General features: G+C 54.6%; 6 protein-coding genes across 6 annotated transcripts; 1 reads left to right on the top strand and 5 right to left on the bottom strand.

The window, feature by feature from the left end:
* Positions 1 to 243: 243 nt before the first annotated feature.
* Positions 244 to 1,933, bottom strand: QBC33DRAFT_168755 (putative d-arabinitol 2-dehydrogenase). Its single transcript, XM_060422299.1, has 2 exons — positions 1,290 to 1,933; positions 244 to 1,234 (listed from the first exon to the last, which is right to left on the bottom strand). Exons 1-2 carry the CDS (start codon positions 1,646 to 1,648, stop codon positions 505 to 507), a joined length of 1,089 nt encoding a protein of 362 aa, XP_060288028.1. The 5' UTR covers positions 1,649 to 1,933; the 3' UTR covers positions 244 to 504.
* Positions 1,934 to 6,934: 5,001 nt separating this feature from the next.
* QBC33DRAFT_484949 (uncharacterized protein) lies at positions 6,935 to 10,072 on the bottom strand (the record flags this gene model as incomplete). The annotated part of the gene is made up of 2 exons (XM_060425401.1): positions 8,934 to 10,072; positions 6,935 to 8,890 (listed from the first exon to the last, which is right to left on the bottom strand). The coding sequence occupies exons 1-2, from the start codon at positions 9,900 to 9,902 to the stop codon at positions 6,935 to 6,937; spliced, it is 2,925 nt and encodes a 974-aa protein (XP_060288029.1). The 5' UTR covers positions 9,903 to 10,072.
* Positions 10,073 to 12,262: 2,190 nt separating this feature from the next.
* QBC33DRAFT_168813 (VIT family-domain-containing protein) lies at positions 12,263 to 13,592 on the bottom strand. The gene is made up of 2 exons (XM_060422300.1): positions 12,964 to 13,592; positions 12,263 to 12,860 (listed from the first exon to the last, which is right to left on the bottom strand). The coding sequence occupies exons 1-2, from the start codon at positions 13,359 to 13,361 to the stop codon at positions 12,347 to 12,349; spliced, it is 912 nt and encodes a 303-aa protein (XP_060288030.1). The 5' UTR covers positions 13,362 to 13,592; the 3' UTR covers positions 12,263 to 12,346.
* A 350-nt stretch (positions 13,593 to 13,942) lies between these two features.
* QBC33DRAFT_524925 (putative potassium channel protein) lies at positions 13,943 to 16,882 on the bottom strand. Its single transcript, XM_060426758.1, has 2 exons — positions 16,585 to 16,882; positions 13,943 to 16,507 (listed from the first exon to the last, which is right to left on the bottom strand). Exons 1-2 carry the CDS (start codon positions 16,653 to 16,655, stop codon positions 14,383 to 14,385), a joined length of 2,196 nt encoding a protein of 731 aa, XP_060288031.1. The 5' UTR covers positions 16,656 to 16,882; the 3' UTR covers positions 13,943 to 14,382.
* Positions 16,883 to 16,978: 96 nt separating this feature from the next.
* QBC33DRAFT_524928 (uncharacterized protein) lies at positions 16,979 to 18,824 on the top strand. The gene is made up of 2 exons (XM_060426759.1): positions 16,979 to 17,242; positions 17,333 to 18,824. The coding sequence occupies exons 1-2, from the start codon at positions 17,112 to 17,114 to the stop codon at positions 18,483 to 18,485; spliced, it is 1,284 nt and encodes a 427-aa protein (XP_060288032.1). The 5' UTR covers positions 16,979 to 17,111; the 3' UTR covers positions 18,486 to 18,824.
* A 384-nt stretch (positions 18,825 to 19,208) lies between these two features.
* Positions 19,209 to 25,140, bottom strand: QBC33DRAFT_444148 (general negative regulator of transcription subunit 4; the record flags this gene model as incomplete). Its single annotated transcript, XM_060424257.1, has 6 exons — positions 19,209 to 20,456; positions 20,553 to 21,853; positions 22,615 to 24,692; positions 24,741 to 24,853; positions 24,922 to 24,988; positions 25,097 to 25,140. 6 exons carry the CDS (start codon positions 25,138 to 25,140, stop codon positions 19,209 to 19,211), a joined length of 4,851 nt encoding a protein of 1,616 aa, XP_060288033.1.
* Positions 25,141 to 25,409: the final 269 nt, after the last annotated feature.

The following is a 25,409-nucleotide window of genomic DNA, read 5'->3' on the forward strand; positions in this document are numbered from 1 at the left end:
CAAGATGATCATCGTGTAATATTAGGGTGGTCTAGCCATCTATGTACCGGGCCAGTATTTCTCTATCCTTGGTAGCAAATCCCTGCACCAGGTATTCGTCGTTGGCAATAAATGCGTGCCAGTTCCCCTTTTTTGCCGTGTGGAAAGAATAATAATCCCAGCAAGACCGAAATGTGATCAAAAAAGCCCCTCCTTATCACTCCTAAACCCCGAGGCAAACCCAGTGTGCCAGTACAATGAGAAAAAGAAGAAGAAAAACGCAAGCCATGCCATGCCAAACAAGACCAGACCAGAGACCAGACCGGCCAGACAAGCTGTCGACGAGAAAATGGGGGTAAAAGACAGAAGGGAATTTGAATGCCGGGATAGGCCGATCCATAGTATATCCGCAGTGTATATCTGGTGAGTTGCCAACACCAGCGACTTATGGAGATCCAATGGGTATCAAGCTAAAGCACCACTTTCTGGAGACTCTTACGAGTCGAGACCCGAAACCAAGCAACATTAGTAGAGGGAGTAGCCTCCATCAATGATGACATTGGAGCCGGTCATGTAGGAGGAAGCGTCGGAGGCCAGGAAGACACAGAGGCCATTGAGTTCGTCGACGTCGCCGAGGCGGGCCTGGGGGGTGAGGCTCTTCCAGATCTTCTTCTGGGCATCCAAGGCCGGGACCTTGTTCAAGGCAGTGTCCATGTAGCCCGGGGAGATGCAGTTGACGCGGATGTTGTACTTGGCCCACTCAGCTGCGAGGGACTTTCCAAACTGGATCACGCCAGCCTTGGAGGCGTTGTAGCAGCTCTGCTCCTGGGGGTAATTGACGATGCTGCCGGACATGGAGGCCACGAGGATGATGGAGCCAGGCTTGCCAGCCTCCATCATGGAACGGCCAACAGCCTGGGCCATGAGGAAGGAGCCGGTCAGGTTGATGTCGATCAGGCGGCGGAACATTGCTGGGTCGTACTTCTCAGCAGGGATGTTGGAATCGGCGATACCAGCAGAGTTAACCAGGACATCTGGAGCCCCATAGAGGTCCACAACGTTCTGCACTGCGGCATTGATGGCATTTCCGTCACGGACATCGACCTTGAAGAAGCTGACAGGAAGGCCAGACTTGTGGTGCAGTTCACTTGCAGCTTCATCGCCGAGTTCCTGGTTGGCATCAAAGATGACAATGGCCTTTGCACCAGCCTCAGCACATGCAGAAGCCATGTAGTGTCCAAGACCGCGAGCGCCACTGGCAGATAGATTAGCGTGGGAAGGAAAGTGAAATATTGGCGACAAGGACTTACCCAGTGACAATGATGACCTTGCCCATGACACTCATCCTCTGCATCGTGGCAGGCATCTGAGAGAAGACCTTCTCAGTAAGGGGTTTAACCACATCTGTGTCGGCTACAGGTCCTTGGCCCTGAGAGGTATGGCGCACAGGGATGCTGAAGTGATCCGAGTTAGCCGAGGCGACTCCCTTTGAATCCGGGCTGTAGACCGACACAGGCACTTCGGTTTCCTTGATGACTTCTGATTTGAGCCATGAGGAAGATGCGGAGAAAGTGGCGCGCTGTGTGAAAGCAGGAACTGCGTTGCGGGCAACAGGGCGGGTTGCCAGGCGCATGGTTGCCCGCACGGCTGAACGAGCGATGGCGACCATTTTGAATTATGTGGTAAAGAAGCGGAGAAATGTGAGGAAAGGTCTTGGTGATTGGGTCAACGAATTATGTCGCCGAGGAAGGTCGTGGTGGTTTGGTTTGGCTAGTGGAAGAAATAAGTTGTTAGGTGGTTGACCGAAGCCGAAATGCTTAAGTATCTCAGCAAGGCGGTGATGGCAAATTCCTGGTGGGTCGTATAGAAGACCGAGGTGAAAACTCCTCGCTTGGATTATGTCCGAGTGAAGGTGAGGTGAGTGAATGATCCAAGGCAGTGGAGGTCCTGAAATCCGTGAAGGCGATCCTGAGAAATCAGGGGACTGTGGTTTCCACTTGGTTTGATAAGAGTCAAGATTCTCCAGAAGCAGGTGGAGCAGAGACGACCTTGTAAAAGGGTAGCGTTTTGCCTAGTGAGTGGCCTCTTCCTCGAATTTCTTCAAGTCCGTTTTGGGATCTCTGCTGCTTATGTGTGTTTGCAACCGTGATGGGGGCTCTCCAGAACTGAAGGGCTAGGGTCGACAAAGGGGGGTGAGGGATGTATAGGCTGGGAAGTGGCGATATGTCAAGGTACAGCAAATGTACCAGGGCTCCTCAATAGCGACCACAAAACTGCTTGATGCGAAAAGAAACCCGACAGCTGTCGTAAACTGCCAGGCTATTATATGTGGACAGAGAGCACAGGAAGGGGGGCAAGGGGGGAATATGTCGAGCCGACCGGTTTACAAATTGAGGCGGAGTGATTTTCTGGACCAAGAAAATTGCAGATGTGGCGAGTCGAGATGGGGCCTTTTTCGTATCCACGCAATCCACACAATCCGCTGCAAATGCCGACTGACACACCTGATGCACACCCGGAAATAAGCTTTTAGTCTAGACAAGTCTACGGGGACCACAAGCCGCCGAGAGACAAAATCAGCTACCACACCTTGCAGGGTCACCCCGAACAAGACATGGCACCACCATTGCTAGACACACAGCAATTTGAAAGCAGCCTCGACAACCATAAGGAACACAACCAGAAGGAAGCGGCAATAGTGCTGAAGCTGCTCCTTTGGCTGTCCATTCACTGGGCCTGGCAGGGTTGCTAAAGGGGGGGGAGGGGGATTGGGGGTGATGGGGTTGATTGGAGAATATCGAGTCAAGTTGCACACACCTTTCGGTTCTTTAGGCTCTTCCTGTCTTTGTTCTTTTGCGTCTTCTTGTGCAAGTCCCCGAACAATGGGTGATAGACTGGGTTTGTATATTTGCCAGTCTCATGCTGGAGGTCCAGTCCGGAGTATTTATATGCAATGGGGGCCCAGGAACTAAAGGTCGGTTGTGAGAGACAATTTCCCCGAGCGAGTGGAATTGCAAAGAGGGCCGATAGCGGTTCCGCCCTCGATCCTCCTGCCTCCTGGTGTTACTGTTTCGGGTCCTAGAAGCTGGGGAGGTCTGATTGCTGCTGCTGCTAGCCCCCGCCAGCCTCAAGTGTGGAACCCTAAGATTGGGCCACCGAGTCACAAGACCAACAAAGTAATACGAGTGCCTGTCTGTTATTTCCCAGTCCGTGTGGTCTAACGGAGTTACAGACGGACAGGGACGATATTCAGACTTCTGCGACAGAGACGACGGCAGGTGTTGTTACACAAGCTGTTGGCTATCATTTCCAAACGCCCCCAATCCCTGGTTGCCGGGATGGACATTTTTGTTTCGACAAAGGACCCTCGATCCCGCCAAACAAACCTACGTTTAATTTCTACCTTACGTTGTACGTGTACGTATACGTGTACGGTGCTCTACAGTCCACACGCGCATCCGTACACTCGAGGTGAGATATCCTAGCCAGTTCGAGGCATTCTCACACGGCGCCGCAGTCTTCTTGGCAGCAGCCAAAAAGCCGGCCCCCATCGCAAGGATCGCCATCTGATTGTTGGCATGCGGTCCACCATGATGTGGGGGGGAAGATGAGGGAATTACGGGTTTTCTTCACACGATTGTCTGATTTTGGGTCACCCACTTGTCGAGATTTGTGCTGGTGTTTTGCATGACGAGGCAACATGCTGAAAGCTTCCCGCAACCGGACAGGGGTAGCTCTCCACATCTCAAAATGCAACCCCAACAATAAGCCAGTTAACCTTGGGCGACAAGGATACACCACACAGGAAGGGCGTCCAGGCTCCACCAGTCCCAGGGTTCATCGTTGTCCGGTCCCTCCAGCAAAGTCCAGCGGGCATGCTAGCGTAGCGTCGTCGGTGTGCTAGCGCTTCGGTATGCACCGGTATCTGCTGTTGGCTTGCTGCAAAGAGAACACCTTGCTTTGTGTAACTTGGTTAGTGTGGGGGCGGCACCATTTTAAGAAAATTTCATGATTCCACTTTTGACTTGGCTGCCAGGGTGCCTCCAGTCCCACATACTAGCGCTCCCAGCTTGGGGGAAGCGGTGAGCATCTGCGGCTGTCCTGCACGTCGGCAGGGGTAGCTGCAGCAACCCCCCCGCACCCTGCTCCCAGTGTTTCCACTCCCCACTGTTTCCAGTGTTTGCAGTGTTTCCAGGTGCTCGTGCTTCGAGTCTTGGTTAGAAATCATCGAATTGGCTGGATGCGGTTGCCTTCGCAGGCCCTCTCACAACAAACATGGGGGCTATCGCAATCAGCAGCTATTGCATACCTCAAGAATTACACATAACCATTACCCCGGACGAGGGACGTTTGAGGTTGGTAATTGCCTAGCTTCACAAATTATGAGATTGGTTGAGATATATTGAACTGCAACTGCACGCGTAACTGACAAGGCAAGGTACCCCAGAGCCAAACAGACTCTGCAGGTCATGTGCACCACTGCATAGCTTAGGTCTGCAACCTGCCGTTCCCGGCAGGGGTTCCGGCATCAGGCTCAGCTTCAATCAAAGAATCTGATTGCAAAGTTTCCAATTCTAAGCATTGATGAAGATCGATCTAAAGACGGGACCGTCGAATCGGTCCCATTGGAATTTTTCTTCAAGGATCGGCTTGCCTCCCCGTGAGACCTGCAGCAAATGGAGCAAATGCATGGGAAACTGATTTGATCATATCTAATGTGGTTTGGTTTGAGGAATGAGGCGCCATTCACCACAAACACAAACTCACCTCAGAAGCAAGCAAAGCGGAAATGCACATCAGTCACAGAGCTTTGTTGCTTCGCGTTCCCCTCCCACCCTGTTGGCTGCGACATGGGCTTGTTTCGCACACTAATGGCGGTGTATCAGACAGATCAGACAGGCCTTATCAAATTGGTCATGGAAACATCAAAATGCCAGCACACAAGGTGGACCGTGGTACGCAGTCAATTATCTACATGGCTTGGTCTCCTTTGCGTGCTTAGGCCCAGCCTCTTGGGAACGTCAGATGACCCCCTCCTGCATGAGAAGGAAAGGACAGTCCGCTCTCGGTGGAAACTCTGTGGATCCCGGAGCCTCGCCTCGTCGCCGTGGGGACTAGGATCTGCAGCCCTGGTCAGAATTCTACGCCGCAGTAGTGCGAGAAAGTGTGGGTGTCGAGCCGGCGCCAACACCGACACTCCTGAACCTATCAAGCATCAAATGTGCACCCGCTTTGCATCTGAACCTTGTTTCTGATTTTAAGGCTGGGCCATCCTGCTGCCCCGAGCCCCCGACAGGTGCTTTCGCTCACCCTCCCCAGCAGGACTTTGCTGTCGGAATTCTTCTATCCAGAGATTCCAGACAACTCCTAGCCAGTCGGAGCCTCAGGATGGTGCACAACCCATTCGCTAGCGATTCTGTCCCAGGAGGTCTTATCTCCGGGGTCCGCACACGAGCTGGAGGTGCGGCAACTTGCAGCAAGTGGCTATCCTGGGAAGGCATCTGAAGGCGAAGATCCCGAAATGGCGAATATTCTCTCCCCTCGCATCGGGTCTATTTTTAAAGAAATTTCTCCCCTACGACTAGAACCACAAATGTCAAGATTTTACTAGATGCGCACGGATCACTTGACCATTGGCATCTACAAGTTCGAGATCCGCTTTCGGACTACACTAAATAGGTACCTAAGCCAGGCACAAAAGGACAGTGGGTTTTGATCGTATCCGGCAACACTACCTAGCTTGAATCAAATACTACAGTAAACGCAGCATACCTGAAGAATCTTACATTCTTCTTCAACCGTATCCTCCAGCAAGATCCTGATGGGCATTCCGTCTTTGCCTACCTTGCCTGTCTACCTACCTACCTAGGCACATGTACAGTGCGTACCTACCGCTAGGTTGTCAAACTCGGAGCTTCCGAGTGGCCCGGCCAGCGACTAGCGCGGCTAAGGGCCTTCTAGAACGTTTTCCGCGCCCCACAGAACCTTGGACCTAGTGTTATGATGCGTGGGGGCCACAAGATCCCAGGAGTTGTGAAACGGAACGAAATCCACTGTTCGTTGCTCCCAAAGATGGTTGCTAACCAACATGACGTTCCATTCGCGGCCAATAAGGCCCTCCCCTGGTGGACCTGGCCAGTCCTAGCCCTGAGACACCCTCAGAAATCAGAATCGGCAGTGGTCTCGACGTTTCCGGCCCTTCGGAGCCGAGGCAGCCCCAGCCCCAAGCCCCGGATCTAGCCCAGAAACTCACGATAGCCTCAAAAGAGCTCGCCACTCCCGCAAACGAGGAGCTCGGGCCACACCTCCCATTTTCCTCGCATTGCCGCGCCCCCTCCCCCCCTGCACCCTTGAACCGGCTTTCGCAGATAGCGACGGGATGTATGTCCCTTTCCGCGCGGCCCAGCGGATGGTCCCGCCCCAGAAAGAATTGCTTGTTTTCAAGCAATGCACCTCTGCATGTCGCACAGCTGCCGGGGGATGACGCTAGAGGGTCTAGAACTGACTGATGGCCGCCAGTCGACCTCCCTAAAGAGGCTGCAAGTGCTGACTGGCGCGAGGTTGATTGATCGATTGATCGATCCATTGATTGATTACATAGAAGCTACATCCACATCGTTGCGACTGCTCAGCAAATAATTCGTGTAATAGGCAGAAACCAGTCCTCGTTATCGAAGTCCCCTTGGACAATAGAGCCAGGTCCCCATCAGCAATCGAAGCCAGTTGACATCCCCTCCCTTTAGATACCTCACCAAGAACGCCAGCAGAGGGTATGTGTTCGGCACATAAAAACCATGACTCTCAACGAGTTTTACCCTTGGGCGCTTCGGCCGATGGACGTCTTTCGCGCCGGCAGACACTGCCGTAGACACGAGCTTAGGAAATTAACCCTGTAACGCCTTCAACCAGGGCCGCTAAATCAGCGCATTTCCCCTGTTTGCCTGGCCACGGCCACTCAAAACTCGAGCAGCTGCAACAGGCTTGCAATATGCGGCGCAAGACTCTTGTTCTCCGCCATGATTTCATAGAGGCGTGGCAACATGGGCCGGAAGAGTCGTTCGTTCCAGCCCCCATTCTCACCCTCACCCTTATTCTCTTGGAGCTTGAGTAGCTCTTCCTCGGCCTCGGTCTTGACAACGTTGCGAGCAATGTTCCGGAGAACGAGGATTGCGCTCAGCGGGATTCCGGCTGCCTGGGGGAGCGCGTTCGGGTTGCGCTCGTCGCGGACGGTGACAGTCTCCTGGTAGGTCAGGTTGATGATCCTTGCCGGACGGACATACGGCGGTTTAGGACGCTTGTTGCTGCTGATGATCGAACCACCGGGTGTCTGCGAAATGTCGGTGTGCTGTGGGGCGTTGTACTTGCGCTCCTCTATGACTAGATGTGTTTTCACATGGGCCATGAAGGTGATGAAGGGAAGCTTAATGGGCTGCGGATACTTCCTGCAACCACCCCACACGCATGAGCGCGCGACCCCATCGTCCTTGTTGCTGACCTCCTTGTTGCTGCCGTCTTCACTGTCGCGCAGTTCCTTGCCAAGGTGGTGCTCGATGATATGATAATACATCGGCTTGGCACTGGCAAACCAGACGCCGCACTTGACTGGTTCACCGGGCTTGGGTTCATTGCGTGCCCACAGGCAACGGAAGTATTCCCGGCCGTCGGGGCTGATCGGTCGCGAGCGTGGTCGGATTCCCTTGATGATAAAGCGATTAACCTCGCCCATAGGGCCGTGGTCGCGCACTATCTGAGCCCCCGCGCTCTGGTACACCTGGCTGATGTTGCGGATGAACTCGGCGGCATTGATCAGGCTCCGTCCGCTCTTCTTGAGCGGCTCCAGGAAAGAATTGGTATATGCCTGCCAGACGGCGATCTGGGTGATTTGAGATTCCGGATCTTCCTCGAACAAACACCGCAACCACTGATAGCACCGCTCCGGTTCCTCTGCTGCAAGAAGCCGCTCAAAGAGATCTCTGGGGATCTCAACGATAAACTCGCCTCCAGGAGTTTTATGCTCCGGCTCGATGACGAGTTCCTTGCTCTCGCGCTTTGCACCATGCGAGAGAAGTCGGACTAGGTGGGTGACCAGGTGCTCCACTTTGACGGCCTTCAGGAGACTATCGACATTGGTGACAACTGCTGTGTACTGGTAGAGGAAATCAAGGCAGGCATCCAGCAGCTCGTCATCGTTGAGCAGGAGCCAGTTCATGACGTTTTCAAGGACAGAAGCAGGCACTCCACCCAACTTGTTTGTCTGGGCCAGGTTCATCGAGACGCGGCCGATGGCTCGTAGAGCAGTGAGGATGCAGCCTCGATCATCTGAGTCGAGTTGGGCCAGCAATGTCTTGTAGAGAGGATCATCCGATTCCAAAATGAGGCATGGTGTGACTTGTTCGGCGATGTCGAGGGCGAAATGCTTCAGTTCCACCACCACCTCCTTCTTCGGAAGATGTAGGATGATGCAGAGCAGATCCTTGAGAACAGGGTATTCCGAGAGATAGGAGGCGTTGTCGTAGAGCATGGCCATGTTGCGGATTGTGAGCATGGCCTCAGTAATCAGCACCAGCTGGTCCGAGAATTCCGCCGGGCGAATGCTATCTTGGACGTCCTTGGGCGTCAGTTTCGCAATCCTCTCGAGGATATCCGGTGTCCCTTCGCTCCCGTCTAGCTCTCCAATGGGACCGCCCTCCTGGTCATGGTCGAAGGTTATTGTCCAGTTCACATGGTAGAATAGGTTTCCAACTTCAAGAGCCTTCTCAGCCAATCCGTCAACAAGACCAGGGAATTGCTCAAAACGGAACTTTTCCCCGCGCTCAAAGGATATTTTGACCAGATGGTGGAGACCGAAAGTTTGTTCCGACCGGATTCCGCTTCGAAGAGCTGTTACGCAGCGCAGATAGATGTTCGGTCCCTCAGAACCAGCTGGGCCCAGTTAGCATGGCGATTCCAACCACTTTGAGGAGCATCTGTGCATTCAACTTACTTCCAGGGGGCCGAACCTGCATGCTCCCCACAGCCTGCATGCTAGCTAGTCGCCGCGAGCGAGAAAACTCCTCGGGGGCATTCATCGGTGTTGGTACGACGCGCACGGGTGTCCCAGTGGGGTCTTGGGGTTGGTAGCTATGAACAACCCCCAGCTGCTGCTCGGGATTGGCGGGTCTCCATGCAGCTGTTGGACTGTCGCGCTGGGATTGGAGACGGAGAGCCTGCATGTTTGGAGGCTGGATGAGGTTGTGGGAATGGGAATGGGGTTGGGTATGAGGTGAAGGGTGGGAAGTGTGGGCAGCCGGGGTGGTATGCTGGCCAGAAGCTTGCCGGGACTGTCTCGGAGGGGCAGTATCGGGTTGGAAGATGACCCTCTGGGGAGGCGCCTCTCGGAGCCCTCTTGAGGCTCGAGCAGAGCCTGGAATATCCTCGGGTCGCCGATCCCTGACAGGTGTACCATCATCTCCATCCGAGCGCTCATGGGCTGTGTCTCGGCGGTTCGTCTTGTAGGTCTCCAATGTCCGCGTAAGGAGGCCACTACCTCGAGCAGTGATATGTTCGAGGATCTCCGGAGGCGGGGGTTCTTTGTTGTGGACAGTCCTGATTTCAAATGCTGCAAGGTTCTTGTAGAATATGGATTTGAGGCCAAAGGCAGCTGCCGGGGGATTGGTCGTCATCAGGCCCAATCCCTCGCACATCCTTCGCCAGGCGAGTTTCTCGTCCGAAACTTTGTCGTAGCCGCCACGCTCAACAATGTAGTTGAAGAGCTTGAAGAGGTCAACATGATTGAGGCCCAATTTTGGCAAGGGGTCAAGATTTGTGCCACGCTTCTCATGGAATTCTCTGAGCCTTGCCATGAACTCTTCATATTGAGGAGTTCGATCGACTGTGTGCACCGGGGCCATTTCTGGTGCCTCCACCGATCTTGGCGGCGCCATCTCTGCGCATGAACCCGCAGGTTGTGATTGTCTCGATCGATTGACACTATCTTTATTGATGTTTGTGTTGACGATTGTTTTGTCGGGCAGGTGGAGTTAACAATGGGGACGGAAGGCTGATTGTTGTGTGCAGGTCGCGTTGCGTTCCCGGTAACGCGAGGCTGAGTGGTTTTTTTGTGCAGGCCAGGTGGCCCCACCCAATAAAACGCACGGGGCAGTTTAGGTAGGTACCTAGGTAGTTATCTCAGGTAGGTGGGTACATACCTACTAAGTAGGTACAACTATGGCACGGACCACTGGCTCTCTCTGGTACGAAGGGGAAACAAACCGTACCAGAACCCGTACCTACCTACTATATGATATTCCATATGGCTTATGGACTACACCTAGGCAAACCATCGGAGATCCTCGAGATCTCTAGTAGCGACAGACAGGACGGGAGTCTACTCAGGCTGCTAGTAGGACCTACCTTGGTTACCCATAACTCAGGTGATTAATGATTTCCCCGTGGTCGGGGCTGCCTTCCTCTTTTGATGTCCATCATTCGGCTAGAAGCCCTTGATCTCTCATGGAAGGAAGAACCAAGGTCTTATGGGTACTTACCCAAATAAGTCAGATTCCCATTTATATGGATGTTGTGGCCTTGGCTCTAGAAGCTGGCCTTCCCTGTGTCAATTCCACCTATTGTTTTCCTTGCTTCTGACGTCGATCTCATCTGCCCTACTTACAGCATCGTGCTGGAATATCAGTAGCTTGATTAACGATGCCGACCCCAGCACCTCATGCTCTCCCACAGATGCCGTTCAGATGCCCACTGCGTTGGGTTCTTGTATCTGGGAAGCAGAAGGGTCAAAGTGAAGCCCAACTGGTCATAAAGCGCGAGGCAGGAATCTCCCCAGCCACGGATTCGCAAGGTACACAAACAGTTGCCAGACATGTCATGCTCGTCTATACTGGAAACAAGCCAGGTCCAGAGGTATGTCCCCCTTGGCTCTCTGATTCTCAACAGGCCCCTATTCCTAACTAGCCGGTGGAGGTATCCTTGCTCCTTGATCTGTTATCTCCTACTCCGAATGAACCTTTTCCGACGTTCCGATATTTCATGGCAAGCAAACGCTTGCTCTTCGACTGTCCATCTGATAATGGGCAAGTGGTATGAACCCGTCTCTGCACGCCTGCCGTTCGTGAACTGACTGGCTCACAAAACATAGGGAAAGATTGTCGACCTCTACTTCTCGGACGCTCCAATTTTGCAGAAGACTCTGTCTTTATTGAGTAGTCTCGGTATCAAGTGTCAGAGTTGTGGCGGAACCTTGGCTACAGTCACAAGATGCCAGTCCAGCGCGAGTTATCTCCAACGGTCGATCCTGAATGCCAGTCCTACCTACCCGGCCTTGTCTCCTGACATGTTACGGACTACGCAAGCCTTCTCTCCGCCTCTGATGCTTCAGTCCCCAGAGGGACGAGTCACCCCGGTTCAGATCCAACGGGTCGGAAAACGAAAGAGGACCTCAACGCCGGCAGTTTCTAATCATGGTCCCTTGATCGGAGGTCGGCTCCAAGCAGAGAATCCCATCCAAGGGGCTCGTTTCCATTCATTTTCGGAAGGGGCAGGAATGACTCGGCCTAGCTCAGTGCCGGTTGGGTTGCAAAGACATGGCGGCCCTCATATGGAGGTGGACGTGGCCGTTTCTCCCTATTTTGCGCGACCCAGTCTGCAAATGCACTCGTTTCCAGAGGTGCCTCTCGAACAAACACCTTGGCAAGACAACACGGAAAACAGGCTCGCAGCATCGGGGTCAAAACACCACGGAATGGGAGGTGCCATTTCAGGCGAGGGCAGTATTGATTATGACAATATTGACTGGGTGGATTCATCTTACGCTCCAATTGCCGAATCTTCAGCGAAAGTCACACCACTTCAAGGCGATGACCAAAGAGTTGCAACGAGGCAGCCACCAAAGCCCCCTGTCGTCAGTCACGAACCAACGATATCTGGGAACTGTCAGCCATTTCAGATATCTCGTTCAACTCAATGTGTTACCACATATAAGGATGCTAAAGTCCAGGTTGGAGACGAAGACACCTTAAGTACACTTATTTCAGATACCTTCTCTCACCGACTCCTGGACGTTGTCGACGTGTGGGAAAATATGAGGTGGGAATTGCGGAAGAGCGTGGACTCAACTGAGCTTGATGATGCAGCTCTAGAGGCACTTGTCTTGGATTATCAAGATAGTCTCGAGAAAGTCATTGGTCAACTGCCCAGCATCTGACCGAGCTACTGTTCCATGAATTGTAGGTTGCTAATCCTTGGCCGGGGATATATGCTCAGCTCCCTCGATTATCATGCGTATCTCGGCGTGCCACTGAAGTTCTCGATGGTTTTATTACAGTTTAGCGTCGTGAATTACTTCGAATGAACCGCAAATTGTATTAATGCTTCAAGGGTCGACAAGTTCGTTGAAAGTCTTGACCAACCCCATAGCGGCCCCCGCCGCAGCGCCTCCAATGATGACCATTTGAATGCCTCCAAAAACGCCTTGCCGTATGTATTTCGACCCTCGCCAACCCGTTACAATGCAAGTTTTCACATAACCGAATGAGAATAGGGCAACCGCCATGACGCCGATCGAGATGTACAACGCTCTGAGCAAATCATTCTTCTCGACGCAAAAGTACGGTACCAGCGGAAGCAGTCCGCCCAGGAAATACCCCAACGCAATGGTGATGGCGGACGTGAGGGCCCTCGAGGAGGCCGGCTCCTGCGCGCAGTGTTGGAACTGCATCGCGAAGTCGACCAGCCGGGGCGAGGCCGACAGGTGGGCAGCCAGGTCATCGAGAGTCTGGGCCGGCAGCCCGTACGGTGCGAACACATCCCGGACCTCAGCGACTACGGCCTGGGGGTCCTTCTGGACGAGCCTCTCTGTCTGGCACCGGGTTTCTTGGTATGAGGCCCTGCGGATGGAATTCCGGTGTTAGTTCGTTTTGCTGAAGCTGAGCCGAGAGATACGATATGCCTGGAGAGTACCGGGTTCTACGCAGTGAGGATAGCACTTACAGCTCGCTCTTCGCACCGAGATACCCGCCGAGCCCCATCGATATCGCGCCCGCTATCAACTCGGCTAGGCTGCCGAATATCACGATCCTAGTATCTCCCAGGGCAGAAAGGCCTGCTGTCAAGGCAAATGGGACAGTTAGGCCGTCCGAGAGGCCAATAGTCGCGTCAGAGATCACCCGGGCGTCGACCTTGAAGCTCTTTGGCAGGGGTGCCGTGACCTCCTGGCCAAGTAAAGGGATGCGTTGCTGGGCCTCAAGGTCGGCGTGGGTGATGGTTCTTGCTGAGTCTTCGGAGCTTTGCCGTCCTGAGCTATCTCGTTGTCGGATCACACACCGTCGCGACTCCGCGTCTGCGTCGGCGGTCCTCCAGAAGAGGTTTTTCAGGGCTACTAGGGACATGGCGTGGGCAGGATGTCCACTTTGATATCCGACTGAGGGTAGATTTATCTGAGATGCCACCGTGATACCGCCTGATAGAATGAATGGTTTGGAGGGTCACGGAGACCAACTGCCTGGAGGGAATTCCCTAGGTACTGAGAGGGTTATGTTGGGGGAAGGGGGTGCGGCGGATGATGGGCGGACTTTTGAGTGCCGCTTACGACGTGAGTGGTCGTGTTTGTATTGTATTTATATTTGAGCAAAACAGGGGACTCCAATATCTCAAAGGTACGGCCATGAGTACTTTATACATGGACACACCTACCCGTTTGTGTTGCTCTGCACCTTGACGGGCTGCTATACCTGCGTGTGGCCGTGGACAAGTGACGAATGGGAAGACAGGGAAGTAAGCCGGTTTTTTAGGTCGACTATCATTGGCTGTTCGGCGTCCTTCCCCTGCCTGCCCTCAAAGACGGGCAGGCACTTATATCGGTACGGTAGGTACCTTCCTGCCTGTTGTCATTGAGAAAATTCGGTTAGGTTGAAGAGGCAAACTGCATGCTTGCTTTTCTGACGTTGCTCTCGGAGGTTCGGAGCTGGTGATCTGTAAAGCCGGCCCTTGAAACATTTGTTTTGCGTATGAAATGATTGGTCAAAAATTCTGGGCAGGCACAGTCTCGTCGTATACCTACTGTGTAGGTATTGTAATTCGAGGATGCACATTCGCCCAGACGTATGCATGTATTGTATTGTACATACATAGCAATATGCACTGGCCTTCTAGAATTTTCAGGCACTCTTTTGGGCCATCTATTTGAACATCTCTTGGCACTACTACCAATGTGACCACTGGCAGTACTCCTTATTCCAATGCTAACTCCGGTCCATGCTATCGTCCCCTCCTCGTCCTGAACTTGGTTGACAGGACCCGAGGACCCCAAAAGGAATCATACCATGCGAGTTCATCCTTGCGTCACCAAGTGAGTGATTCGCTTTAGCTCGAAACGCCCCCAATGCTTCCAATGTCCGAATAGCCTGCTTGTCACGGTTCCCTCCTTTCTTTCCCCCTGCTCCTACGCCTCCTAGTTGGTCTACTCTCGCCAGCCGTAGCTTCCTCCTTCAGCTCGTCAGTCAATTTCTGAGTGAGCTTTTCCAATATCCACTCCGTCTCGTCTTGTGAGCACATCAAGGGACTCCCGTCCCCCACCCAACTCCATTTCGGTTTCCCATCATCCTGGGTTTTCATCTCCCAGTCGCTAGACTTGTTGGTGTGGGCATCTGCACTCCCATTCGCCTGCTCGTCGTTATTGTGAGATCTGCTTTTCCCACGATCGCTCAGCCCCCATTTCAGATGTGTCTCGGCGCTGGCTTCGTCCTCGCCAATGAGCTTGAGATACCGCACCCACTCGTAGTACGTGTATCTACGGGGCGGGTCATGTTTGAGATCTTGTGTAAGCTGTGCAATCTCTTCGATCAACACTAGGTGATACTCGGCATTCCGGGTTGGGATCTTGGCCAGCCCTTGCCGCGTCACTGGCAGGCTTCGCTGACGACTTAGTTGTGTTGAGGCACCGCTTCGGGATGGTGGCTGTCGACTTTTTGCCCTAGATCTCTCTCCAGATTTCGATGTCCTATTCGCGGACATGCTGCTTTCGGCGGCTTCGTCCTCGGCCTTGCGCCTATCTCCCTTCTCGACGTCAGGCTCAGTATGACCTTGTTCTCGTTCTGTGACTCCCTCTTCTTCAGAGGTCTCGTCCATGTTCGTATCGCTTGGCTGTGCATTCCCGAGGAACCCGGGCGGTAATTCTTCGACGTCCTCCTCAAAGATCGCCCCGCACGATAGCATCTTAATCACGCTCTTTAGGTCTTTTTTGAACCCTCGTTCACCGGGTAAGATGGTGATAGAACCAAGCTTGTCTGTGACATCCCGCACACCCTTGACGACTGTATCCCCGGCATTGGAGATCAAGACCGTCATCGTGGGCAAAGCCAATAAGGACCAAAAGACGAAGAAGGATTTGCCAGCGTTGGAAATAGGCGTCACGTCTCCATAGCCGATTGTGAGCAGACTAACGAAACAGAGGTAAAAAGCATCAAAATATGTCCAATCTTGATACTTCCGTTCGCAGATAAGAAAGATCTCGGCGCCGACCAGCCACAGGACTAGCCAAACGCCTGTGGACACGGCCAAGGCAAGCCATCGCCGCCTCCGTGCGGCCTGGTGCTGGATACGGCGCATCAGCTTGAACTCTTCTCTTCTCCGCTCGAATTCAGTTAGGCCAGAAGTCCCTGCACTTCGTGTCCTCTCAACCGTTGAATCTCGGATCGGCTCCAGGACTTCGTCTTTGCCCCTCTGAGTCATGCGGCGCAATTTCCGACGTCGTTTCTTATCCATTATGCGAGCACCTAGCCTCGTTTTGCCTTTGTCCAGCATCAGACTGCGAATGGAACCGATGACGAGACCTAGGCTGATAACACCGATCAAAGCGTAGGGGAAAAGAAGGCAGCGTCCTAGGATGGTTTTGCAAACATAATCGCCAAAGCCAATGGTGAAGAGTGTAACATCGGCAAAATACAGAGCGTCAAGGTAGTTCCAGTCCTCGACGGTGGAGAATACGAGGGCGCCGATGAGCAGATACATCAGAAACATGATGGTCTGCAACATCAACGTCCTCTGGCTCGCGGTGAGGCTAAAGTCCTTAACGTAATATCCAAACTGCGCCCCAAGGAAGGTTACAGTCATGAGGGAGGCAACAAGGAAGTAAAGGACAGCAGCGTAAATCCCGTAGTAGAAGCCCTGCGACCAGACATGGACGTTGGCGGGCTGGAGTTGCAGATGGCAAGCAGCGGAAATTTCTAGTGCAATCAAGCAGAGGGACGAAGTATACCAGCCGATGATGGTCACCGGTTGGGCGATGGCGAACCGTATCCGCTTGGCCATGTTCAGTAGGAGGAAAAGATTGGCCACGATGGCAATGGCCAGCTGGATGGCGTTAATGGCGATCAACCATGTCGGATCAGGAACGTTCTGGGCGTCCTGGATGTCTTCCCCGGGAGCAATAAACTGCCTCCATGGTCGTGCAAGAGCGCAGATGCTAAAGGCATTCGCTACTGGCCCCAGGGTGCCGCATATCATGGGGAATGCCGACGATGCGAACCATATCCAACTGGATTTGGGTTATTTATTTGTTGTAAAGAAAAGCAAAGCAAAGCATTGTCCGTAGTGATTGGAGCGGGATCCTACCTGGGCTCGACTTCCGCCGGGTCGTCCTCGCTGTCCATGGTCCTAGCACGGCCGCCACCTGCGTCACTCATCTTGAGGGGCGTCGGCAGGGGCTTACAGTTGCAGAGACGTTATCCCCGACTAGGACATACAGATAAGCTGGCGTCAGAACTTAACAAATAGATCGTTACGGAGCCCTGTGGGCATTCGCGGAGGCGGCATTATGGCAGAAGTCTGGTCGTCGTTGCCATCCGCATGGCGGTAGGTAGTTTATCAGACCTCACGGATCAGGTGGTCCGGCGCCAGCTAAACACCAAGGCTAGAAAGAAAGGAGACAAAGATCGTGGTGACGTCGATTCCCGGGAATATGGTGGCACGTGTTCCATACCCTGCAGGGTCCTCATTTTCCGCTGATCAGTCCTTTGTGATTGGTCAGACACCAAAGTCCTCTCAACCGCATCTAACAAGCAAACTCACGAGTTGATGGAGGCACTGACGAAAGGGCGAGGCCGCCTAGAAGTATAAGCCAACGGGTATCTGACTGGAAGATGCGAGGATGGTGGGTGAGAACGACACCACAGTTCTTGCAGACTCGGCACCCTCGCAGGTTTTTCAGCTCGCCGTCCCGCGTTGAGACTGTTGCTGTGCCTTGCGCATCCTCTGGCCATGTTACACTCAGGTAGGTGGAACTGAGCTACGAATCTAACTCTTAGACTCTCCGCAGTTGTTGCTAGGGAGGAACGATCGAGTGCAAAGCTGATACGACTAGCCTTCACAATGTATCCCGTGCAGACCCCTCGAGGCCCTTATTGATCTACCTCCCCCCTTTCTTTCACCTGGGATCTGGTTCTGGGTCGGGGCCTGTGTTGCCGGCATTCCTAGAGCCGTACCCAACGGCAGTGATCAACTACAGGTGGCCCGAGTCCTCGCCGGACCAGAACGCATCAGCAGCACCCAGACAAGCCTATGGGGGACCCAAAGCCGCGTCACCCCTGCATTGGCCTACTCCTCTCCATGACACGCTCTTTGGTTATTCATGGATCGCGGACAACCTCTCCCCACCCGGCTCTGGCCGGCGGGATATCTACGTATACGGGTCCTATCTCGGTGCAAGCCTTGCCGCCTCCCTCGCTCTGACCGAGTGTTACCCCCATCAACGAATGGCCATTCGGGGCTTGGTAGCCTATAACGGCATTTACAATTGGACCATGTTCCTCCCAGACCATCCAATCCACAAATCCAGGGGCCTAAAGCCACTCTCGAGAGAGGCACTCGAGACTCCGGGGTCCATGTTTCACTACCTCAAGCAGCAGATGCCTGCTCTCTTCCGTTCGCCGGCGAATCTATTCGACCCCTTCGCAAGCTCCTCTCTCCTCTTCCACAACCCTGGGCTCCTCATCCCCGACGACTTCTACCCGTCGTCGCTACCATCCTCCTTCCAGAGGGCGGTGGATGAACTCTCGCTCCACCCCCTTGACCCGGACAACGCGGATTCTACCACACCGCCGCCCAGTCCTCCCAGGAAGGGGTACCTCGCCTTCCCTCCCCGCCAGTCCACGCTCAGGATCCCCGAGACGTTGCTACTGCACGAGTCGCCGCCGCCCATCCCGAGGCCGACCACGGCTCGGCGCAGGATCAGGACCGCAAAGAAGGGCCCCGTCTCGGGCGAGCACAGCTTCAAGATGCAGGCCATGGAGCTAGCTGGCCTGATGCGGCGGAGCGTGGAGAAGCTTGAGCTGAAGGAGCGGGCGAAGTGGGATCCAGACTTTGAGGATTGGGACGACGAAGTCCACGGCAGAGTGCAGGTGGCTGATGTCGGAAGTGCGGATGCAGAAGCCGAATTGGGCACTCGCTGCCAGGGGCTTGTCGCGGAGTGGCTGGAAGGGAGAGCTGGGACGCGGGGAGGACAAACGGGGGCGTGAAGTAGAAGGAAGTGGGAGTTCGCGTTCCATTCCAGTCATGGTATTCTCTTTTATCCCTACTCTCTTCTGTGTAGCGTTAACGGAAGTGAACGGGGTATTTGAAGTTAATCCTTTGTGGGGCTACACCACTCAGTCTACGATGGTTAGACTGGTCACCCTGCTCAGCTTAAGAGAGCAAGAAAAATAATCGAATACTTCAAGGGGTTGCAACTTCTTCAGAATACACTGTATATTACATCTCTGCTCTTCTATGGATCTATTCGCTCGCTGGATGTATTAAAGTATCCCCTGAACGGGCATAGTTGCTCGCTCCAAACTGCAAATCCTGCGATCCTCTAATGTGCATATTGCCAACACATGGGGTATCCTGCCGTACACTGATATTCTTAACAGAAACAAAACATATCAGACACTGGGCGCTTTCAGCCCAGGAAGTACGCCCGCTGAGTAGAGTTTTCCAAATACACTCTCCCCCCAGCTCTCTGGTGCCTAGTAAACGGCACCGATCCAGTCGAGCACAAGACAGACAAACTCGATTGCATAAACGCCGCCCTTAACCAGCAACGCAACGAAACACTCGACCAGCGCAATGGCCAGCCACAGCGCCGCAAAGACGGCGCCACCCAGCCCGTCAACCGCCCTTACGGTCCGCAACAGGCCCGACGAGTCAGAAAACTTGGACAGGTCGAGCGGTCTCGGTCTGGGCATGATGCTTGAAGATAGTCAATGGCTCCCGCCGCCGCTGCTGATGGTGAAGAGCCGCCTGTTCCTCTTAATCAACTGGTTGAGGCTCTTCTCCAGCTTCTCCGTCTCCTTGCGCGCCGCTGCCAGCCCTTGCTCTGCGTCCTCAAGACTCATGAGCGGGACGCTTCCGAAGGGACTGGGTGCCATGGTCGGGCCGGACTTGCCGGCCACACCGGCGTTGCTGTGGGAAGGTGGGGCGGAGACGGCGTCCGGGCTTGGACCCAGCACGCCGCTGGCGGTGATTTCCAGCACGGACGCGAGACCTGGGTGCGTAGACGTGTTGGACAGTCCTCCGATCGGAGCCGGGTAGCTCAGTTCCGGAGGCGCGGTGTCGTCCGCACCGGGACCGCTCCTGTATATCCACGGGGCGAAGGAGTTGAGGTTGGCCACGGTCGCGGCCACGTTGACTTTCCCGTCCGGGAATGTCGACTTCCACGAGCCGGGGAATTCCAAGTTGATGGTGCCCAGATTCAGCCGTGGCAGGACGTACTGGTTGATGTAGTAGATGGCCTCCTCTCGGTGGATCTTGCTTACAGGGTCCGAGGGGTAGGCCCCTGGCGCCTGGGGGAAATATCCTGGTGGCCCGTTTGGGACAGCCCTTCCCTTGATGAGGCTGAAGCCACCGGCGGGCTCGTGGCGAGATGACACGAAAGCTGCGGGGCTGGCCGCTGCTTCAGCTACTCGCGCTTGGAGTTCCAAAAAGGTATCCTCTTCCTCCTCGCTGAGGTTTCGCACACAGTCGCCATTGGGTGTTAGCAGGATCCGCACGCCGTCGATCACTTTTCGAACCGGCTTGCCCGCCAACAACGCAGCTTGATCCTCCTCCGTGACAATGGACTTCGTGGGTATGGGCGTCGCTATATCTGCCGCCGAAATGCTTGGAGGGTGGTCATGTCTATGCCTATCATTAAGGCCGGGCACTGGCTTGGCGAAGGCGAGATTGTCGACCACCTTTGGGAGGACACCGGCACTTTGGAGGTCTAGCAGAGTAGACGCAGGACTTGGCAGAGGCTGTGTCGCAGGCGCTGTAGCGGTCATCGTCGAATTGGGCAGCGATTGCTCCGAGCTCACGGCTTCTCTGGCCTTGCCCTTGATATCCGCAGCCTTCTTTCTCTGCGGCGGCTTCTCTTCCGTCAAGGTTGTCGTCTCGTGGGCTGTTGAGCGATATGTCGACGACTCCTCCCGGACTGGCTTCGCGTCCTGGGTCGGCTTCGCGTCCTTCGCAGACTTTGCATCCTTGGCCGGCTTGGTGTCCTTCGCAGACTTCGCCTCCTTGGTCGGTTTCGTTGCCTTGGTCGGTTTCCCTTCCTTGGCCGATTTCACTTCCTTCGTTGGCTTTAACTCCTTCGTCGGCTTCGATTCCTCCACAGGAGACGGTTGCGGTGCATCCGGCACCGGTGTTCCAGAACGACTTTCTACGGGTGTAGCAGTTGAGCTACCCGTCATTTCCTTTTTCTGCTTCTTCTTTCTGCCGAGAATGGGTCCGAGCTCCACTTCGGCCTCCTGCTTGGGCTGTACGGTAATCACCGCAGCGTCTTTCTTTAGAGCCTCCTTTCTTGCTTTCCGCTGCTGGCTCTTGGTTGTCGAACGAACGGGCGCAGTTCCCACCTTGGTTGGAGGCGGTGAGCTCGTCCGCGACGCGGAAATTGACGCGGATATGATCGAGGCGCTATCAGAGATTAATTCGCTCGCAGGTGTTTCCGGTCGCATAGAGACAGCGGAGCGCAACGAAGGTCCACCAAACACTGCCCCCCCTGTTGCTCCGGCAAAAGTGGGGGGCGGGACTTCGCTCTTCGGTGTGGGCACAACTCGAAGCGTCTTGGGCGCGTTCCGCGCGATGGGGGACGAGACCGAAGTCATTGTCGGTGTAGGCAAAGCGGGGAACGCGGAATCCTTGGCGGTAGGTTTGTCTGCAGTCAGTTGCGAGTCAGGTAGCCTGGCCTGTGAAGTTTTGGTAGGAACCGCGATGTTCGAGACCCCCGGCGTCGGTTTCTTCTGATTGGCTCGCGATTCTGGCTTGTAAGCTGAACCGACCGACGACTCAGCAACGGCTTCCCGGCTAGGTTTGTTCTCGAATTTATCGACAGGCTTCTTAGCCGCAACAGTGGCAGCCTTGGTCGAGGTCGGTTTCGATTTCGCTGCCGCAGTAGTGCTCTGTGATGGCCCGCTGGGCTTCCGAGTATCGAGGGCAGGGAAATCTTCGTCTTCCAGGAGCTTGTTCGATTTGGACTTTGAAGCTTGGGAAGCGATATCTTTCGAGAGGCCAGACTCTAGAGCCAAATCTTGTATGGTCTTCTTCGCCTCCGATCCCATTGCAGGGGTAACGGCCTTCCCGCCCTGACTGCTCATGAGACGGGAGGGAGGTATGAGTGGTGTAACTGGTACTGCGACTGCGGGCGGGGTTTGCCGACCGATGAGGGTTCCTTGGGCGAGGGAGTGCGACACAGCTGGGGACGGATGACCATGTGGAAGCCCCAGACCAGGTGGGATTGCCGGTGTCACCGGAGGAGCATGGAACACCTCGAAGCCACCTCCGAGGCGGCGACTTGTGTCAGGCGCCGGTTCATCTGAAACAAGCGCATCTACACTACTGGTAGCTTCATCTAGTGAAGGCAGTTCGTCTTCTGCACCGAAAGGTTAGCCCAGTCAAACGACAAAAAGTGGGAGTGAGGCCGGAAGGCAGCGAGAGGGAGGCCACTTGGCAGGAGGCAGAAGGCAGGAGGCTAGCCGCAACATCGCATCGTGTTTATATACAAGAAGTTGGAGTCACGTCGAAGCTGCCACCATCGTCTTCCGCAGTGGGATAATACAAGTGGCGCACCATGGCTGAAAAATGCTTTATTTTACCAGTCCGACGCCACCCAGCCCATTATGTACGTGCGGAAACTGGGTTGGAAGTTAACGTACATGTTGCAAAATCGAAGGAAGACGATGATGGCTTGCCTGACGTGACCCCCCGTGACCCAAACAATGCAAAGCTCCTTAAAAGTGCCAGGTGGATGTAGAAGCGATCGAGGGAGCTCGGACTATTGTCTCGAGACTTCCCTCCTCTCCAGAAATAGAACTCGAAAAATGACGCCAATGCAGTCGAACCCTCCCGGTGGGGCTTAAGACCTTGCAATGCTCGCTCAAGCCCCGATGCCAGATTCCATAAGTTGTCCCTTGAAGCAAAGCCTTTCAGGTCCCAAAAAAACGCCGCCTCCAGAGTACATGACGCGCAAGACGGAAATAAAGTGAAAAATAAGGGGAAACGGAGCAAGGATAATAGGAGGGAAACGGATCAGATCCAGATTCCCCCCCACCCTACCCCCACTGGATGTAGAAGCTGCTCAGGCCTACCACCTCCCGTACCCAGTGCTGTACATCATGTTGGGGTTGTACCCACCTTGCGACTGGCCTCCAAACAGCCCTTGTCCGACTGCGGCATTGCTCTGTTGCTGCTGGTGCTGCATCCTCGCCTGCAGGATACTCGGGTCCGCAAGATCTACTAAGACACTCCCCCTCGAGGAGGAAGTGTTAGCGTGTCTGTGCTTCTTCCCCTTCTTCTTCTGCTTTGAGCCAAAGTCTTGGAAGGCTCCAGGCTGGGGACCGTAGAGCGATGCCAGGAGGCCCGAAGCAGGAGCTGGGGTGGAGGAGGTGGAGGGTGGGTACTGATTAGGAAATGAAGAAAACATGTACTCACGCTTCCCAGCCTCATGAGCCTGGCTGCCGGTCCCGCGACCGCGGATGAGGCTCTGCAGTAGTTCGTTTGAATCCTTTGCCGCGCCACCGAATCCCGAAGCCCCAAACCCGTGGCCTTGTCCAAACATGTTTGGCGGGGTGCCCGTCGACTTGAGCCCCGGAGGGGGTCCCGGCATCGAGCTAGCATAATACTGGCTGCCCGGCTGGGAGTGGAACGAAGAAGGCATCATGGATGACTGCTGTGCCATGATTCTCGGATTCGCCGCCAGCTTGACCGACGTCGATGACGAGACGTTCTGGTTCTCGTTCTGGGCTGCGAAGCTAAACCGCGATCCTTGCCGACTATGTCCCTGGCCTTGGAAGAGTGTTGACGACGGTGTCGATATCCCGGGGGGAAGATGATCGGCGAACGCCCCTTGGGGACGGATGAACGCCTGTTGCTGAGGCGTCGATGTGCGGCTACCGATCGAACCCATGGTGGAGGAAGACTGGCCGAAAGTAGAACTGAGAGTGGGCCCAAAGAGCCCGTCGTTGCCGGATCGTTGGATGGGTGGTTGGGTTGCTCCTCTTCGGGCATCGTAGCCATGCACATCTCGCCCATGTTCTCGATCCTCCGGCTCCCCGCCTAGAGCCAAGCTGCCGCTGCTCTCCGGTTCGCCTTCAGATGGCTCACGCACGTCTACTTGTTGCTGGTGATCCTCGCCGAGCCGAGTCGAGTCATCCTCTCGCATGAGTCGTCGCTTTTCCCAACCTCGGACATCGAAGAGGGGTGGATAATCGGATTGGTCGCCATCAATGGTCGGGAAGCAAATAGAGCAGCCCTCCAATGACTTCAAGAGCCGGCGGAAAGTAACGTCTTCAGGATGAGGATTTGGCCCTGGAGCCTCGGCCGGCGTCGAAGCAGCCGAATCGCCGCCGGTCGAGTGGCTCTCCGTCAAGGGAGCGAGTATCTCGTCCTGGGAGCCCTCTTCAATGGCTTCTTGGGGTGCCTCGGCCGTGACAGGTAAAGCATTCGAGATGGCGGGACTGGGGGCCGCGCCGCTTGTGGCATAGCTACCCCGGCGGCTGCGAACCTGAGGATTGCGAGCCCAATTAGCTGATGAGGGCAAAGCAGATCCATCGCTATTCTCGGAACCATCCTTGCTGCCGGTACGAGCCATAGGCTGGGCAGTTGGCTGAGGTGGTTGGCCATGAACCTGTTGCCTCGAAGCAGAACGGGATGAAGAAGCGCCACTTGGCAAGGGGCGCTGGGTATTGATGCTGTTCATGGAAGAGAGGTCTTGGCGAGTATAGCTATCCTCCTCATCCCCAAGCTCATGGAGAAACATGCATTGCCGGTTGGTGCACTGTTCATGGCGGAGCCATGCCGAACAGTACTTGGTGGTGCCAAGCTGTGCTCTCAGAACCCTGTCACCGTTCTGGGAGCCGTTAACTGCTTGGATGCAGCGAGCTGCGTCCTCTTTCTTCTCAAAGGTGACGTAGATTCCCAGTGACTGGTTCTGGCCGTCGGAGCTTTTCCGGTTGCTGATGGAAATCTTTTGGATATTGCCGTACTGGCCGAAGAACTCTTGCTTTCGCAGGGTCTTGAGCAGCTCGTCTTCCCGGACAGTCGGTGTCAGTCCTGTGACGTAGACCAGATTCTTCTGGACGACTCGGACGCCAACAAGGTTCTTGCGATTCTCCTTCTCAGCCTCCCGTTTTTGTACTTCTTTTTGCCGCTGCTCGGCAGCTCTCTTCTTCTGATTCTTCTGAATGTTGGCCCTGAACTCGGCGATTCTAGTACTCGGTTAGGTTCTGTTGAGGCAAGTCAGGGTACGGAAAGACACATACTCTTCCTGTGTCACGACCTTCCACTGGATTGTCTTCTCATCATAAGGTCGCCGGCAAGCAGGGCACAAGCCATTCATGTTCATCTTGATGTTGTTGAAGCAAAACTGGCACACCTGGTGAACGGACCGTGGTTAGCGTCCCCTGTCTGTGAGGCGAGGCCTGACGCGCTGTAATGCCATACCTGATAGCCACATGGGCATGGTCTGAAGTTTCTATCTGAGAGATCAAACTCCTCGATGCAGAGGGGACTGAGAGCTGTTAGCAACCAGGGATGTTTGTGAAGGCGTGGGTAGCCACCAGAGTGAGAGAGAAGGGCCAGGGGCGTGATAAGTCAAGCTTGGTTGGGTACTGCATACCATGTGTCGTCCTCCTCATCGATAAATGTGTCTTGTGGTGCCATGATGCCGGGCTAACTGAAGGAAAGAAGATGCAGTAAAGGTTGGCTGGTCTTTGCAAGTGCGAGGAGGAGCGAGGAAATGTTGGCGATGGATGGATGGTGGCAATGGGCCAGAAGGATGTCGCGCAGGTCGTACTGTGATTTCGAAGAAGGGAGTTAAGGAAATGCGTGGACAGGAGGTCTAAATTATGAACCGAAAAAGACGCTCTGAATTAAGTACAGGACCAGAGCGTTGATTCTGGATGCTCGGCCGTGATGATATTTGCGAGGTG

This window comes from Phialemonium atrogriseum, assembly GCF_030411735.1.
Source record: "Phialemonium atrogriseum strain 8032-3 unplaced genomic scaffold QBC33scaffold_2, whole genome shotgun sequence".
In the NCBI taxonomy this organism is placed as follows: Eukaryota; Fungi; Ascomycota; class Sordariomycetes; order Cephalothecales; family Cephalothecaceae; genus Phialemonium; species Phialemonium atrogriseum.

Coding starts and splice junctions, on each gene's coding strand:
- QBC33DRAFT_168755 (XM_060422299.1), bottom strand. CDS start 1,648: ATGGTCGCCATCGCTCGTTCAGCCGTGCGGGCAACCATGCGCCTGGCA. Junction 1,235..1,289: donor AAGGTCATCATTGTCACTGG/GTAAGTCCTTGT, acceptor TCTATCTGCCAG/TGGCGCTCGCGGTCTTGGAC.
- QBC33DRAFT_168813 (XM_060422300.1), bottom strand. CDS start 13,361: ATGTCCCTAGTAGCCCTGAAAAACCTCTTCTGGAGGACCGCCGACGCA. Junction 12,861..12,963: donor CTCGGTGCGAAGAGCGAGCT/GTAAGTGCTATC, acceptor TTCCATCCGCAG/GGCCTCATACCAAGAAACCC.
- QBC33DRAFT_524925 (XM_060426758.1), bottom strand. CDS start 16,655: ATGAGTGACGCAGGTGGCGGCCGTGCTAGGACCATGGACAGCGAGGAC. Junction 16,508..16,584: donor CCGGCGGAAGTCGAGCCCAG/GTAGGATCCCGC, acceptor ACCCAAATCCAG/TTGGATATGGTTCGCATCGT.
- QBC33DRAFT_524928 (XM_060426759.1), top strand. CDS start 17,112: ATGCGAGGATGGTGGGTGAGAACGACACCACAGTTCTTGCAGACTCGG. Junction 17,243..17,332: donor TCTGGCCATGTTACACTCAG/GTAGGTGGAACT, acceptor TGATACGACTAG/CCTTCACAATGTATCCCGTG.